Here is a 16,768-nt window from a genome sequence, read left to right on the forward strand (position 1 = left end):
GTAATATATATATTACTCATTTACTCTATTTTGTGCTAATTCCACATATTTTACTCTATTTATCCATGTCTTGTTTTCATGCAACACGTTGTAATAACAAACAGTTTATATTAAATAAAATTAGTTGGCGAAAATTTATACTAAAATAATATTTATTTTATTTGATGTGGGACTTGCTGTTGTTTCTTTCAAAAAAATTATATACATAGTAACAGTAAAAGAAGTTCTGAAGTTGTCTATGATTTTACTGTAGTTAGATATTTTAACTAGGACCAAGCAAAGAATCTAAATCGGTCCAGCCCTATAAACTATTGTGTAATTGAGCTTAGTTATATAAGCTTAATTAGGTGTTTTGGACATATATAAACTGTATATTTTAGTTTAGATAGCATTGGACGTGCACTCCTTTTTCTCATGTAGAACATGAAAAATGTGCATTACTATATGATCATTACAAGATTCACATTATAAATTTGACAAATGTGCATTCTTTTTCATGTAAAACATGTTTTTTCTCCAAAATATAAAGTGTAGAACGTTTATCTATGTTTAGTATAATTATGGTTCCTTTTGTAGTAAATTTTAATTTACATTTGATTATATAAATCTACAATTAAATTTAGTTTGCTTATAATAGGATTTAAAGCTTATGAAAAACAATCTTGCTAAACAAATTTTTTTTTATTGATTTTATATTTGAAAACGAAAAATTGAAACTAGTTTTTTTATGAAAATTTAGATGTCTTAAAGAATCTCCAAAAGAAATTCTATAACTTCAAATATAAAGTTTTTTGCTCTCTAAAAAAAAACTTCAAATTTCAAATTTCAAATTTAGAGTTTTATGAAGTTTCACTACTCAAAACTCTAAATTAGAAGTTTCATCTTTTTATTTGCATCTTGGTCCTTATATTTAATTATACATCACATTTATGATTAAGTATTTTCTCATTGATAGTTTTAATCTTTAAAATTGTTATATATTTTAAATATTTTAAATTTTATTTTTATAAATTAAAATTTTACACATTAAAGTTTATTTTAAATCAAAACAAGATTTATAATATTTAAAAGTAGAATTAGACAACAAGAATATTACAAAAGAAACTTAATAACAAAATTTTAAGAATATTATACATGAAGACATAATTATTACACAAATTTAAATATTACAACAACACTAATAGTCTAGTAAAACTTCTCTGGAACTTCTAAAATATTAACCAAACAAATTTTGTATAACCAAAAATGGAACATTAATAAAATAATTTTATTTAATAATTAATGTGGTATTTTTTGTAGTTTGATATTTAATTATGTATTTCTATTAATAATTTTATATTTTAATGCAAGATTTTATTAATTAATATTACTATAATATTTTTTATATATGTGATAGTTATCTACAAAATTTTTATGGATTTATATTAATTATGACAAATATAAAGAGCATAATGTAAATTACAAATAATTTTAAAATTAAATTTGAAGTATTGTTTTTGGAAAAGAACACTTTAAAATTTTAATAGAAAATAATTTTGGAAGTACAAACATAATATTATAATAAATTATTTCACAGAAGTATAAAAAGGAAAAACTCTAAAAACCTTTTAGGACTGGGTTGGGTTTTAGAATATAGATCTAATATATTTTAGATCGCTCGGGTTTAAATATTTACGGACTTCAAATTTTTGGCCAGGCCGGACCAGCTTAATAAACATGTCTAACTGTAGTAAAGAGAATCTTTACAAAATATATACTTACGTAGTAATTTAGATATTTTATCGTTTAGTTACTTATCATATTACTCAGTGAAAAGCTATTTAATATGAAACTATGAATAGCTTTTAAAATAAGAAACAAAAATTTAGAATTTGTGGGTTGTACTTGTACTATTGTTTCTTTTCTTTCTTCTACAGTTACACTTTAAGAAATCACAACGGAAAAACATGGCGAATTAAAACTCACTGTCAAGCCAAAGAAGATAAAAGCGACTTAGCATTATTTGCTCTCATGATTTGCATTTAGCAGAAGCCAGAAGGAGCGAAGCTTTTTTGTCACACACCATCAATGAAATCATTTCGTCATTTCCTCCTTCAAAAGCTTCTTTTTCTACGACAACATCCCAGCAGTCTTCTTCTCAATGTCTTCCTCACCATCCGCTTCACCTCCTTCTGTTGCTTCTTCTCCTTCCTCAGCCTCGTAAACAACTTCTTCGCCTTCTTCATAGGCGTATTCTCCATCTTCTTCGTAGTAGTACTCTCCGTTTAGCTCATCGCCTTCATAAGCTTGCTCCTCCTCTTCATACACTTGCTCCTCTTCTCCATTCACTTCTTCTCCTTCCTCCATAATCGTTCCTTCTTCTAGTCCAGCTTCGTGGGTTGGATTGGGTTCAGTCACAACCTCAGTTTTCTCTTCTGCTATGAGTTTGGTCTCATCTCCAGCTTCTTCTTTCGATACAGTTTCTTCAGGAGTCTGGTCCTTGTTCTTGATGCTACCACCAGATGCAGCCGCTCTTTTTCTCTTGAGAATCTCACTGAAAGGCAATGGAGCTGCAAATGAATCTCCTGATCGCTTACGAGGATGGTCATCCTCCTCCAAGCTTTTTCTCTTCCCAAGAGATGTCTCTGTCTTACTTTCCTCTTTCTTGCTGCCTTTAGAAACTGAAAAGCCCTCTTCCATCTCTCTTCTTCTCACCCAAGGAGCTCGGAGATCTCTTTCCTGATGACCACTGTGGTTTTCCTCTGACCTACCATTAATTCTATCTCGGAGTCTGCTTTGAGATAAGTCGCTTTTGTCCCTTCCTCTCTCAACCCTCCTACCAAAGTGAGCTTCGTCGTCAATGCTTCTCTCACGAAGCTTAATTCTACCCTGAAGACGGCTGCTGCTAATGGAGCTTTCCCTCGGTGTATTCCTACGAGAGTCTCTATTTCCTCTTTCCATTGAAGACTCAGGAGCAGTATAGTCATTACCTTTCCTCTTAGCCAAGCGATATCTCAGGTCTGATGCAAGTATGTTCTCTGATCCTTCCTTTTCCACGTAAGCCCTCCTTTCCGAACGATCTCCTCTCTCAGAAGAACGACGGTGGCCCCACGCGTGCCTGTCTTCCCTCCGCTCATATGAATCAAAACGCTGATCAGCAATTGCACTAAAATCAGGGTCATACTCATTCAAAGAGTTCCGTCCCTCCTGACTTCTCCTTCCATATCCATCGCCAACATGATAATACTCAGAATCCGTAGCCTCGTTATCGACAAAAACATCAAACCCAGGAGACGACTCCCTCAAGACGTCATCTGCGTCCTTACCATTGTGGAAACTGTTACTATCATCAGATCCATATTTGTGATGGCTTCCATCAGTTAAAGGAGGAACACCCACGACATGCTTCGAAGTATATCCCTCTACACCTCTACTATCCCTTATAGCAGGTGTGACTCTGGGTGCAACCGACATGTCAACAGCCTTTGGGAGACTAGCATGAGTCAGTTTCTTCTCCCCAGTAGAAAACTGAGGATCAGCAGCAGCAGCAGCAGGCTTAGCTTCTACAGGATGTTGCTTCTTATAACCAGCAGCATTCGGGGTGTGCATGAATGAACACATATCTCCTTTCGCACACATGCCCTTTTGAAAGAAAACACACGGAAACGGCTGTTTCACAGCACCGGGGTGAGCAGCAGCAGCAGCAGCATGTGAAGGCGGTACAGAACCAGCAGGAAGACCTCCAAGATTTCCCAAAGCCTGCAAGAAAACACAAACATAAGCATGTGATAAAACAAGCTCAAGCTCAAGAAAGCAAAACTCACAGGATGGCGAAAGCCACACTTGGGATTCAAGCAGTTGCCACTCATCCAATAATAGCAATCCCTTGGGTTGACACGCGCATACTCACTGTGGCGATACTCACACTCAGCTCCCTATTTAAAAGAAAAAGAAACCATTAGAGTCCTGTGACTAATCAGATCATCAGATCGTATGAATACTTTGAATCAACCAGTCCAGATCTAAAATTAGCAACGAATCAATCAGATCGAAACAAAAACGCAAAATCGAGATCTCAAATCTAAAACCCTAATTGAAGGGATCAAATCAATACCTTCTTGCAGGTCGAAGGAGACGCGAGAAAGTAAACGCAATCGGTGTTCTTCTTCAACGCGTCTTCTCCAGGTTCCGATTGCTTCTTCTTCTGCTGCTCGTGTTGTTGAGGTTGGGTCGCCGTCGCAGACATTATTCTGAAAATTCGTGAAAAATCCCTTTCTCGCGTAGATCCGGAGGTTTCAGATCGAAACCCTAGAAATCAAAACCCTAAGCGTGAGAATCGCCGATCAGATCAGAGAGTCGCGTGGAAGAAGAAACGGAGCCGCCACAGAGAGAAACTGCGACTGTGTTTTAAAAGCTAAGCCTAAAAGTTTTTTTTTTTTTTTTCTTTTGCGATGAGATATTAATAGATGAAAGTTCGGTTCGTATTGCTTTATCAATCAAGTTTGGACACGTGGTTGTGTATTATTGGAGGTACGTTAGCCGAATTATGTTTCCTTTACTTCTAGTGGAAACAGCGTGTTTGGAATGTTGCGTAGACGGGTGATATAAGATGTTTAAACCGACCTAAATCAGAACTGAGTTTGAACCAAACAAAGTTATAAACCGATTGGTAGATATCTTTTGGATTAACCGAGGATCGTCTTTTCATCTAACCAGACCACGCTGAACCAAACAAACCAATTTAAATAAGTTTTTATTTCAAATTAAATATATCTTTTACACCAAATAATTTTGTATTCCAAGTGAAATATATCTTTTGACACCAGATAAGTTTGTATTCCAAGTGAAATATACTTTTATATTTAAAAGAACAACATTTTGAAAATTACTTTCCTTACACCCAAACCAAACCAAAAAAAATCAAATTTTGCCGAACCAAATAGAAATTGAACCGAATAATTTGAGTAAATTTTGACCGTACAAAGCAAAAAGCAACTAAGATGAATAGATGGCAATAAAAAAAGGTACTTTTACAAAGATTTTATTGTACAAAAACTGAGAGAAAGACATCAATGGTTCTTGTTTGATTTTTTATGGTTACTAAGAACAAAAGCTAGAACAAGAGAATAACAATGAAGGTACTTTGCCTGTTCTTCGAATTTGTTCAGCTTGTTTCTCTGTTTTAGCTGCTTCACGATTCTTCTTTGCTTCAGCCGCTGCTCGTTTCTCCTCTGCTTTCCTCTCAATCTCAGCTAGTTTGTTCATCAAACGGTCTTGCGCTCGTCCCTTTATCCTCTCAACCTCCACCTGCAATACCAAGAGCCATCACTTACACAGACTTATAACCACAGGGATGTTTTTCAATTTTCAAGCAACTGACCTCCATTTTCCTCATCTCAGCTTCAGATTTCGCCTTTTGATGATTCTCCCACGCTTGTATCTTCATCTCCTCGCGTCTGAACCTGAAGATTACACTAGTCAAAACCTTTCCAAGAGCACACAAAACAAGTGTTCGAGTTACCTAGCCATGTGCTTAGCCTTCTCCGCCTCCTCCCACGCGGACGCACGAGCTTCAGAAACACTCTTAGAAGTTTGTGACGTGGAAGCATCTTCCTCTTTACTAGCCCAAGCAGCGATGTTCAACTTCCCAAGCTGTGTTCCCAACACCATTATCTCCCTCCTAGTTTTCATCTGCATCTCTTTCTCCGACAACTCCTCGTTACTCAACGCTCCTCTCCCTGGACTCGAAGGTGCAGAAGTTACAGGGCTTCGTATCGGCGTCGTCGCCCTGATCGGTGTCCCGTTTCTAGAAGGCTCTTGGCTCGCTATTGGAGTCATCTCGGTTCCCATGTCTCTCATCGAGACAGATCTCGCTGTCGAAGGCGGTTGAGCAAATGCAGTTGCCATCGACGAGTCATGTCGGCTGAGATTAACTGCAAAGCAAAGATAAAACAGAAACATAAAAAACAATTGAACTAACTCAAAAGAAGATGATTCGTTAGGACACACACACCTTCAGTTGCTGATGTTACAACAGGTTTGAGATACGAATCAACTTCCCAGCTAACAAACTTGTGTCCTCCTGTCTCCTTCTTCACTTGGCTTACATCTACTCGCTTTGTATCAGGCTCTTCATCAACGATCTTGATAGAAGACTGCCGACCGAAGCTAGGCCCTTTCTTTGAGGCATGAGCCTGAACCTGTCCTGTCTTTGGTCGGTTAGATGTCGGACTAGCGATCCACTTCTGTGCATCGTCCCATTTAGACGGAGCCGGTTTAGAGAATGATCTAACGGACATTCTTGGAGTGACCTTGTCCTTTTGAAACTCAAACACTGATGCAGTAGAAAGGCTCTTAATCTCATTCACATTGTCGTAATCATGAAGATCTCCAAGAACCGTAGCAGAAGTAGAATAATCAGTAATCTCAGTCACAACAACATCAACGTCTTTGCAATCATCAGATCCACTAGCAGCTGTATTGTTTAGAAGAACTGATCAGTTTTAAGTGTAATGGGACACAACGAGGAGATACCATTTGCAAGTTCTTGAAATAAATAAATATTTAAAGATTTTCCATTAAGCAAATGGGGACAAAGACGTTTTAAAAAGGGTATTAAGAAAATGATTAAGGGGCTCCACCATAAACCCTAGATTAACACAAAAAGGGGAAAAAGTGTTACCAAGGTCATGAATTTGATTTGACCCAGGTTCTTGTTTATTCTTTCTATCAACACCGAGAAGCATAGTTCTTAACTTCCCCGGAGAAAAGCCGCCGTCGCCGCTAGTAACCTATAACAAAACTCAATAGGAGAAGAAAGAGTTTAATAAAGAACTGGTAAAGTAGAGAAAGATTAATGAAGTGCGATTTTGAAAAGGACGTTTTTTTTTCAAGTCCCATATAATGGAAACGAAATCAAAAAGAGTAGCTGGCAAGTAGAAGAAAACGCCAAATCTTGCTTTTTGTTCTCCCTAATCTCACGCAAAACCCTATTTCAAGAATCGAGTAAAGCGTGAAGCTGAAGCATTTAAGGCTCACCTGGGTCTTTCCGATTCGCTCGTAATCCATCGAAAGGGTAGTAGACTCTACTCAAATCTTGAGAGAAAGAAACCTCTCAGTCACAAGAGAGTCCTTTGGTGATAATGATTGGGTATGAAGTGATGGAAAAGAAAATAATATTCTAAAAGATTTGGAAGAGTGCAGTGATGGAGCTTGGAAGCTTGTGAAAGTACAGAGACTCATACACTGTATATTGGTTCTTCTTCTTCTCTAACTGACATCGAAAGAAGGGACATTCACAGTTATTATAGAGAGCCTTTAGTTGAGCAAACTCTACTCTCTCCCAATAATAAATAAACTCTGTATTATTGGCATCATTAATAAATCTTGATCTCTAGTTAATGAATCCTACATCAAATTCAATTTAATTTTAAGAAAATAAAACTTCTGTTATATGGCGTATGTTTATTTTTAGTATGTAACTAGGTTAACATCCGCGCCTTGCGCGGAATGAACATTATATATATAAATTATTTTATGTATTAAATATTTTTACATATTATGAAATAATAAATATATATTGAATAATTAAAAGTCAGTAATTATTAAATATATAATTAAATTGGTGTGAACATATAAATCAATTTTATTAGTCCAATTTTTTTTTAATATTTGATAGGATATGTAATTAAATTTAAATGATACTAACATACATAGTATATTTTAGTATATTTTTAATATTAATGTCTATTAAATGATGATTTCTACTCATATAGTGTTTTTGATCATTTGTATCTTTTATAGCAAAAGATTTAAATTACTAACAACAAAATTTTCATTGTGAGATTAATAGTTTTAATAATTTATAATTTTAAAAAAATAAGTTGTCAATGTTCGTTCAAAACTTTTACCAAAAAATTGTTCAAAGTAAATTTTGAAACTAAAGATTTATGTATTTTATATGGTTTATAGTTTAATTTAAAACGATATATATATATATATATCAATATTAATAATTAATTAAATTATACTTTTTACTTATATAATTTTGTAATCATTTCAATGTGAAACTTTTAACAGTTTTAGTAATTTATAATCGTTTTTCAAAATTCAAAATATAACATATATAGAAAAATCTAAATTTTTTATTATATGGTTATTGTGGTTGTTTAATTTATTTAATAGTTTAAAATTAAACAAATATGATAGAATATACACTAATTTTTATCAAATCTTTATTATTCAAAATCATTAATTGTCATATATATACTTTAACCACATTAGGCAATTTCGTAATTTTATTTAAGGAAATAATGAAATACATTAATAATGAATTTATTGTTAGTTTAATAAAAAACTTATTATATAATTAGATGGACCAACATATTTCTCTAATGATTCTAAGAATCATCCTAGTGATGATATGTGGCTACAAAAAGAAGTTGTAATGCTTCTCAAATAATATATAGGGGATTTTTCCAAATGAAATTCGAAAATTAATTAGATTTATATAAATAATTTGTTAACTGAAAATAATTTAAGCCAATAAACGAACGGCAAAATAATACTTTATTGGCATTTGAGTTGTAAATTTTTTTAACAACAAACGCATATATTGTTATTACTAACAGTTTGAGGCTAACTCAATATAGAACAAAGTAATTTAGAGAAAATCATTATTAACCTAAGATTGTAAGTTAACTATGATTTTTATTTTATGACTAAACATTACATATTGATTAGGAAGTATTAACATAATTTGGCACAAACAAAACGCATGTTATGATTACAAAGAAGAGGGAATGGTGGCCTGGTCTCTCATAGGATGCTATCTTATAAAGTTATAAGGCCATGCCCCTATTTCGCGGTCAATGCTCAATGGGTTCCATTTTTGTGACTAACAGTTTTTGAAAGACTAAAACTCAGTATCATGAAGAACATATTAAATTGCAAAATAATCATTATTAACCCAATGTAAGTTAGATATGATTTTTTATCTTATCACTTAACATCCATGTATATTGATCATGGAACATTACAACATTCTTTGGTAGCCACATGTCATTATGAAGATGATTTTTAGAAAAATAAGTTGCTCCATATAAATATATACTATTTTTTATTAACATAATTGTCAAATTAATTAATAGTGTACAAAAATAATATTTTTCTTTTCTTAAATAAAATCTACAGAAATACCTGATATGATTAACATATATATAACAATTAATAATTATGAATAATACATATTTGATAACAATTTTGTATCATCTATCTTTTTGTTTAATTTTATATTATTAAAATAAATTAAACAATCACATTAAGCATATAATAACAAAAAAATAGATTTTTTCTTATATGTTATATTTTAAATTTTTTAAAACGGCTATAAATTACTAAAAATGGTACAAGTCTCAAATTAAAAAATTTGTGATCAATGGTTTAATTTTTTTTGTTCAATCAAGATACAGAAGATCATAAACCATAGGAGTGGGCGTTCGGATACCAATTCGGGTTTGGTATCAGGTATTTAGGATTTTTGGGTATTTCAGTATAAAAATATAGAACTCGTTCGGGTATTTTATGTTCGAGTTTGGATATTTAGGGTTGGGTTCGGATATTTAAATTTTGAAGAAAAATAAATAAATTAATCATTGTTTAACTTTTTTGTATTTAAAATATACTTTTAACTTAAGTGGTTTTCTAATTTTTAAAAGATTTAACTATTAATAGGTCTGGAGATAAAACTTTAAAATAGAAAGACACTCATTTAATTTTTGTTTGAAATTTTAAATGAATTTTTGTTAATGCATGAAACAAGAGCTTGATATGTATTTTAAGTCAGTAGCAAATAATTTTTTCCATAATTATATGTATATTATCTAATTTTGAGCAATGTGCATTATTAATATAAATATTGTGAATAAAAAGAGAGAAGTAAAATAGAAATATAGGGTATTTATGTTTGGTTATTTTTGGATATCCGTTTAGGTTCGAATATCCAATCTCTCCGAATTCAATAACCGTTCGGGTATTTTGCTACTTTGGTTCAAAATTTTGGATCAGATTCAGATACAGTCTCGATATCGGATAAAATGCCAAGCCCTAATAAATCGTATGAATATTTTTTTTGTCATCAACTCATACTGACTCTGTGAACCAAACCGGAAGATTTGCATCCATGTGAACGACGAAAGACGGTAATCGTATGAATATGAAGTCTCATTAATAGATATTCATATTATATATATATATTAATATCATTTGAAATAAATTATATACAATATAAAAATATATAAATATGTTAATTTCAAAATTTGCAGTGAAAAATTATTGAGATTTTAATATTTTAATTTTGAAATTTTTATTGAAAAATCTCACATTGATTTTTGTTGTGATTAATGGTTTAAATTTTTGTTACGGTAAATATACAAATGTTAAAATATCATATGAGTGAGAAGTGTCAATAATAATAATATTTATATTAAAATAAACTATATATCTATGTCAATATCACTAAAGTTTAATTTAAACCATATAAAGTAAATTAAGTTATTATTTTGATTTATTTACCAAAAATGTGATTGTAAATAACAACAAGTATTGTTTTTGATTTATGTGCTTACTCTAATGTATATACTTTTATGTATACAAATTATTCTTTAAATATGTGGTTTCTAATATCTTACTTGATCCTGACAATCCCAAAAACACACTTCTTCAAATTGAAGTGATTTTTAATATTTGAAGCATTATATATATATATATATATATATATATATTTAGATTAAATCATTTATTTTTGATTTTTATTCCTAAAAAGTTTTTAATGAAATACTATGATAATATTCCAATAATGAGTTTGTTCAAAGAATGAGAGATTTGATCATTCTTCTAATATTTGTTTCTTTCTAATATCCTATCTAGCTCTTATAATTGTAAAATTGAGAGATTTGAACAACATATTGTAAGTTTTCAGGTTTATCATTTAATAAATCAAACATTTATTAGTTTATACATAGTTTACGTATACTAGAATGGTAAATTATTATATATATATATTTTTTTGTATACACTTAAAGAAAAACTAAACATCAAAAGCGTAGGCTAATAAAATAAATAATTTTTTTTTGTTGTCGTTGAATTAGATGATTTTTAAACTGAACTGGTGAATATATACTAGATAAACATTTATATTTCGAGTTTGCACTTATATTTTATAACAACTTGATATATTAGATTTGAACACTAATCCGTTAATAGAGTTTGCCAGTAATTTTCTTCAAATTTTTTATTCTTAGATATGTATCTTGAGTGAAACTAATTTTTAAATATGCCCTTTTAAAAAAATATGATACTTATGTAATTCACCGAATTTATAAAATACGTTAAAAAAACTAGAACTCATATCAATGAAACAGAGACAGGAGCGAACACACTTTACAGAAGTAAAAAATGAAATCATTTATAGAGAGTTAATAATAAATAAATTGACAAGAGAAAACCTAATCCTCTTTTGTCATTCGTCATTATACAATCGATGTTTCCTATTTAGTTTTGGTGATTTGTGCCAGCCGCAAAAATTAATTTATTTTTGTGCATATGAAATCTTAAAAATAATTAAAATGAGTTGTAATACATTAATTTTTTAACAACGATGATAAATTTAAAAGACCAATATTTATATTCGTCATTTAAAAATAGATAAATATTGTAGTGTTGCAAAATGTTAAAATCATTTAACGAAGAACCATTGTTATAAAAATCATCTACTTTAGGAGTATTATCCCAAGTTGGCACAAAACAAAAAGCATGCTATGATTACAAAGAAAAAATAGTGGCCCGGCCTCCATAGGATGCTGTCTTGTAAGGCCCATAAGGGATAAGGCCATAACTATTAAAGGAAATGGTTTCTATTTGACTAATATATATTTATGTATTTATTTTATTCTTTTATCAATGAGTAAGAACAATTGTTGTATTTGCCACTGTGAAAAATGATGTTACACCAGTTCATTATTCAAATAAATTTTTGTAAGAACTCATTATTCAAAATTTGTATAGAACGTTTTATTATGTAAAACATTAAACGTAGATTTGTAATGCAATTTGTTTAAAGTATGCAGATTAGTTGACTGAGACGACCGAAAAAGAAAGAAATGATACTTTACTGTAAACAGCAAAAATCGGTTGATTACTGATTGATATGTATATTGGACCGGCGTAGACCAGATTATTTTTTCTGTGAACACCAAGGTAGACTAGTTAAAATGTAAATTACGACGACCGTCCGTCACAATCATATATATATATTTACTTGTTCACATGATTATGCAGATTTTTTTTTTTTTGGTAACAACACATGATTATGCAGATATAATATTTGAATTTTATCACATAATCCCATCATGTCTTGTTTTTGTTTGGATCAGCCAGCTTGGGTTTGCTCTTTTATCCACATGTGCCACGTGTAGCAGGGTGTCAGTCAACATTCGACAACAAATCCAACCCCCCGAAGAAAATTACCGGCTATCACCCGTGCTCACCCGTTAAATTAATCATTTCTATATTTCCTTTTTCGCTAATCTCTCTCACCTCCGACGTCGGCCGTTTCTTTTTTTAATTTTCGTTACCAATAAAAAAAAAGAAGAAATAAAAAGAGGTGATTCAAACGATTCCTCAGAAACAAGATCGATAAGGAATCTGAACAGATGAGAATCGGCGGCGCGGAGATTATGCAATACGCGTCGGAGATGATGATGACGTCATCTTCGTCAGCGGTGGAAGCGTTGAATCTCAAGGAAGCTTCGAGTTGGTGGTCCGACGTGAACGAGTCGCCGGTTTGGCAGGATCGTATCTTCCACGCGCTCGCTGTTCTCTACGGCGTCGTTTCCATCGTCGCTGTGGTACGTACGCAACGCATCTTAATCCTCGTTCTGGATTGATTATGTAACGATGAAATCAATGTTTGCTTGGGTAGATTCAACTGGTGAGAATCCAATTGAGAGTTCCGGAATACGGGTGGACGACGCAGAAGGTCTTTCACTTTCTCAATTTCGTTGTGAATGGAGGTTTGTGCTGCGATTTGATTGTGATCTAGATTATTCTCTCTTTTGTTTGATTTATGTTCGTCCTGTGTGTATGCAGTCAGGGCTGTGGTTTTCGTCTTCAGACGAGATGTGCAGTTCATGCATCCAGAGGTTCATCATCATTTGAGTGGCTTGTCTATGTCAAATATTTCTAAATTTGGTGATTATCTTTGTAGATTCTGCAACATATCTTGCTTGATATCCCAAGTCTAGCTTTCTTCACCACCTATGCTCTTCTTGTTCTCTTCTGGGCTGAAATATACTATCAGGTAGTTTTTGATTAGTATGTTGTTGTTTTCTTCTGGTTCTTTGGTTTTGATATTTACTCAAGACACTCTTTGATTTTGGACAGGCGCGTGCAGTGTCCACTGATGGACTGAGACCAGGCTTCTTCACAATTAATGCAGTTGTCTATGTAGTTCAGGTATATTTGTGAATGCAATTCAGACATTAGTTTTGTTTTTTTTTTTGTGTGGGGGTAATGGCGATTTTGTCCTTGGACTAACTCTGTATGTTATACTTCAAGATTGCTCTTTGGTTGGTTTTGTGGTGGAAGCCTGTTCGTATTATGGTGATCCTATCAAAGATGTTCTTTGCAGGTAATTATTAGCTTTGATTTTTTTTTCACACAAGCATGTTTACCCTAGATCTCTCTAGTTATAGACCTCCCTGGCGAATTTATGAATGCAGGTGCTTCATTATTCGCTGCCCTTGGATTTTTACTTTACGGTGGAAGGTAATTTATAAATTTGACATTATTGTAGCTTCTATTGTTACCAGTCGAACCATTTTTTTACTAGGATTTGTGTTGCCAAGAGTCACCATTGAGTAATGAGATCGCAAATTGTGGCCAACTTGCATTCTTGCTTTGATGCCTAGATAGTCTAGATTCCCGTTGGTGTTAGAGCCGAGGAGAATTGAAAAGGATTATAGCATTGCATTTAATTAAGCTCGATGTTTTCCCCTTGTATATCTATCTTATAACAGGCTTTTCCTGATGCTGCAACGGTTTCCAGTAGAATCTAAAGGGCGGCGCAAGAAGCTGCAAGAGGTGATACATAACTGTACAAACTCGTTACTTGTAGTTTCTGCTTCTTGACTGTTTATCCCCTTTCTTATGTATGGTAGGTTGGTTACGTGACAACCATATGCTTTACGTGTTTCCTCATCAGATGTATCATGGTAAGGACACACACAAGCACACCGCTATGTTGTTATCTATCAATCCTTACCTCTTTGGCTCTTCTATGTAGTAGCCAGTTTTAGAATTAACAACTAATTAAATTAGCCTTTTGTATATATGTTCTAGATGTGTTTTGCTGCGTTCGAGGAGGGGGCAAACCTTGATGTGTTGGATCATCCTATCCTTAACTTCATATATTATCTGGTAACCTCTCTCTCTCTTAGCTTAATCATATAATCTCAACATGACATTAACTTCATTATGAATTACAAAAAAACAGTTTTTTGGTTTGTTTGCGATGTTTTGTAACCTGATCCATGTTTTGCTTAAATACAGTTGGTAGAGATACTACCTTCCTCTCTAGTCCTCTTCATATTGAGAAAGCTACCACCAAAGCGAGGTATCACACAATACCATCAGATTCGCTGAAATGTAAAGAAACGACAACTACTGATCAGACGAAAGACAAGACCAAATATGTTTCTTTATCGGATGTGATCGGTCTTTTTGGTTGATGTGGCCCAAGGGTCTTGTTCCCTTTATATAGGTAATGTTGTAAAGAAATGTTTTTAAAAATCTTATAAAGTAATTATTAATATAAATCTCAAATTCGTTGTTTTACTTTATCATGTTTGTGTATAAGTAGTTGATTTTTTTTCTCTTAAAATGGTGATAATGTCTTGTTTAGGTCTTAAAAGCCTCTAAATTTTTCTATAATACTAAGTTCTTGAATATTCTTATTCCCATATGTAGTGTTTAGGTTTGTCCACACGTTATGTTTCATCATAGAAGCCAAGACCAACAAACAAAAAAACGTTTAAATTGATTGTGTTTGCTTGTAGAGTAATATAGGTAACGTATAGAGTTACATCAGTTACAAATTGAAATACTTATCGGAGGAAAGTTGAAGTACGACAAAACATGAATACTCCAAATGTTGCAATGCAATAGTAGTGGTAAATCAATAGCAAGCTAAGGCCACAAAATCAAATAAACACTCAATAGAGAAATTTCGAAAGTACGAAAGGGAAAAAAGATTTATATTATAGGACAATGATTATAAAAATCTCCAACTTTTAACTAGTAGAAAATTCTCAAATTCAATCCTTTTCTATGGTTTTGTTAAACTATTTTCTAATTTTGCTCAATTAACAAAAGTTTAGAATTTAAAACAACAGTCAACCAAAATTTGATATTTTAATTTGTCTTCTCAAAAATTTGTGTTTTACATAGCCAAATTTGAAAGTTTCTATATGACCATTTTCACTCATGAATTAGAGATTTATGGAAAAAATAATAATATCATTTTGTTTAACTGTCTGTTAATTATGTTTTACATTTCAGTTAAGATATCTAATAGTGTGCTTATTTTAGTCTAGTCAACAAAATTTTGGGATTTAGAAAATAGTCAACCAAAACTTGATATTTTTTAAATTGTGTTCACAAAAGTTTATGCTTTGAATAGTTGGAATTTAAAATTAGAGATTTTATTACCATTTTTCCGTTATATTATAGTTACGTTTTGGTAATGCAAAACAATTGTATATGAGATCTTAAGAGATCTTGGCTTGTTCAACCAAAAAAAAAAAGAGATCTTGGCAGTTTGCCACTAGTGATCCCCAATCATCCAAAACTGCAAAGCTTGTTTCTGAGTGGAAAGAACAATATAAAAACTCATGTTTGGCTTATAATCCATTATTTTTACTTTTCACATTTCTTGATAACATATTGATTGTTTTTCTTAGAGAAGTGCTCATAGTCTACTGACATAAGACAAGTCCACCAAGATCTCTTCAAGAAAATTAATGTAATAATGCGTCAGACTTTTGTAAACTAGAGTAAGAAAAAAATAGCTTTCATGAGGATTTTATGTCATTACAATGACTGTAACTGTGTAATTTTGAATTACGAAATTAGATTGTTCTAAACACAGTTATGATGATGGAGATCGTGATCGATGATATATCAATTATCCGATTATAAAGATTTCTCCCCTCATGAGTTGATAAAGTCCACTAGATATAAATATATTCCCTACGAGAAGAGTATCTCTATAATTATCAAATCAAATACTTTAAAATGAGAAGAAAAAGGAAGACAATTGAATTACTAATATACTGAGTGCTGCAACAATAGAAATGCATTTTGAGAAGAGATAGTAATGGATATATGATCATATAAGCATTAGGAGTTTTAGTGCTCCTTTCTTGTACTTCATTTGTCATATTTTTGGCAGGTTTCATGAACTGTTGGAAACGACATAAGTGGACACATTGACTATCAAAATATGTATTCAGTCTTTAAGAAATTATAAGAAAATTTGGAAAAGTTTTAGTTACTTATTCAAGTCGTGCTCTTTGGGGACATGGAAATCAATAGAAAGAAAACTGGAATCTGTTAAAATTCAAACTTTTCCAGTGAAGCATACGTTAGATTTTGACCATACAAAGTCAAAATCTTTGAACGTTTTTGGTTGAACAACATTTTCACACCCATAAATTAAGTAAATGAAATGGTT

At 32.2% G+C, this 16,768-nt stretch overlaps 3 protein-coding genes across 5 annotated transcripts; 1 reads left to right on the plus strand and 2 right to left on the minus strand.

The window, feature by feature from the left end:
• Positions 1–1,819: 1,819 nt before the first annotated feature.
• Positions 1,820–4,517, minus strand: LOC103854015 (zinc finger CCCH domain-containing protein 17). Its single transcript, XM_009130919.3, has 3 exons — positions 4,094–4,517; positions 3,804–3,914; positions 1,820–3,738 (listed from the first exon to the last, which is right to left on the minus strand). The coding sequence occupies exons 1-3, from the start codon at positions 4,223–4,225 to the stop codon at positions 2,110–2,112; spliced, it is 1,872 nt and encodes a 623-aa protein (XP_009129167.1). The 5' UTR covers positions 4,226–4,517; the 3' UTR covers positions 1,820–2,109.
• A 447-nt stretch (positions 4,518–4,964) lies between these two features.
• LOC103854014 (remorin 1.4) lies at positions 4,965–14,471 on the minus strand. Of its 3 annotated transcripts, XM_033283780.1 has the most exons (8): positions 14,460–14,471; positions 7,018–7,252; positions 6,662–6,770; positions 6,395–6,454; positions 5,993–6,328; positions 5,501–5,912; positions 5,360–5,441; positions 4,965–5,286 (listed from the first exon to the last, which is right to left on the minus strand). In XM_033283780.1, the coding sequence occupies exons 2-8, from the start codon at positions 7,045–7,047 to the stop codon at positions 5,080–5,082; spliced, it is 1,236 nt and encodes a 411-aa protein (XP_033139671.1). In that variant the 5' UTR covers positions 7,048–7,252; positions 14,460–14,471; the 3' UTR covers positions 4,965–5,079. The 3 variants fall into 3 exon arrangements, with proteins under 3 accessions (XP_033139671.1, XP_009129165.1, XP_033139672.1); XM_009130917.2 differs by having other exon boundaries at positions 5,993–6,454; XM_033283781.1 differs by lacking the exons at positions 6,662–6,770; positions 14,460–14,471 and having other exon boundaries at positions 7,018–7,227.
• Positions 12,537–14,876, plus strand: LOC103854013 (tobamovirus multiplication protein 3). Its single transcript, XM_009130916.3, has 11 exons — positions 12,537–12,884; positions 12,959–13,049; positions 13,126–13,178; positions 13,244–13,336; positions 13,420–13,491; positions 13,594–13,666; positions 13,758–13,803; positions 14,055–14,118; positions 14,196–14,249; positions 14,377–14,454; positions 14,587–14,876. Exons 1-11 carry the CDS (start codon positions 12,690–12,692, stop codon positions 14,677–14,679), a joined length of 912 nt encoding a protein of 303 aa, XP_009129164.1. The 5' UTR covers positions 12,537–12,689; the 3' UTR covers positions 14,680–14,876.
• The last annotated feature ends 1,892 nt before the right edge of the window (positions 14,877–16,768 follow it).

The sequence above is a fragment of the Brassica rapa genome, chromosome A02 (assembly GCF_000309985.2).
Source record: "Brassica rapa cultivar Chiifu-401-42 chromosome A02, CAAS_Brap_v3.01, whole genome shotgun sequence".
In the NCBI taxonomy this organism is placed as follows: domain Eukaryota; kingdom Viridiplantae; phylum Streptophyta; class Magnoliopsida; order Brassicales; family Brassicaceae; genus Brassica; species Brassica rapa.

Coding starts and splice junctions, on each gene's coding strand:
- LOC103854015 (XM_009130919.3), bottom strand. CDS start 4,225: ATGTCTGCGACGGCGACCCAACCTCAACAACACGAGCAGCAGAAGAAG. Junction 3,915..4,093: donor CTCCTTCGACCTGCAAGAAG/GTATTGATTTGA, acceptor TCTTTTAAATAG/GGAGCTGAGTGTGAGTATCG. Junction 3,739..3,803: donor AGTGTGGCTTTCGCCATCCT/GTGAGTTTTGCT, acceptor GTTTTCTTGCAG/GCTTTGGGAAATCTTGGAGG.
- LOC103854014 (XM_009130917.2), bottom strand. CDS start 7,047: ATGGATTACGAGCGAATCGGAAAGACCCAG. Junction 6,455..6,661: donor AAATCAAATTCATGACCTTG/GTAACACTTTTT, acceptor TAAACAATACAG/CTGCTAGTGGATCTGATGAT. Junction 5,913..5,992: donor TGTAACATCAGCAACTGAAG/GTGTGTGTGTCC, acceptor TTTGCTTTGCAG/TTAATCTCAGCCGACATGAC.
- LOC103854013 (XM_009130916.3), top strand. CDS start 12,690: ATGAGAATCGGCGGCGCGGAGATTATGCAATACGCGTCGGAGATGATG. Junction 12,885..12,958: donor TCGTTTCCATCGTCGCTGTG/GTACGTACGCAA, acceptor TTGCTTGGGTAG/ATTCAACTGGTGAGAATCCA. Junction 14,119..14,195: donor GGCGCAAGAAGCTGCAAGAG/GTGATACATAAC, acceptor TATGTATGGTAG/GTTGGTTACGTGACAACCAT.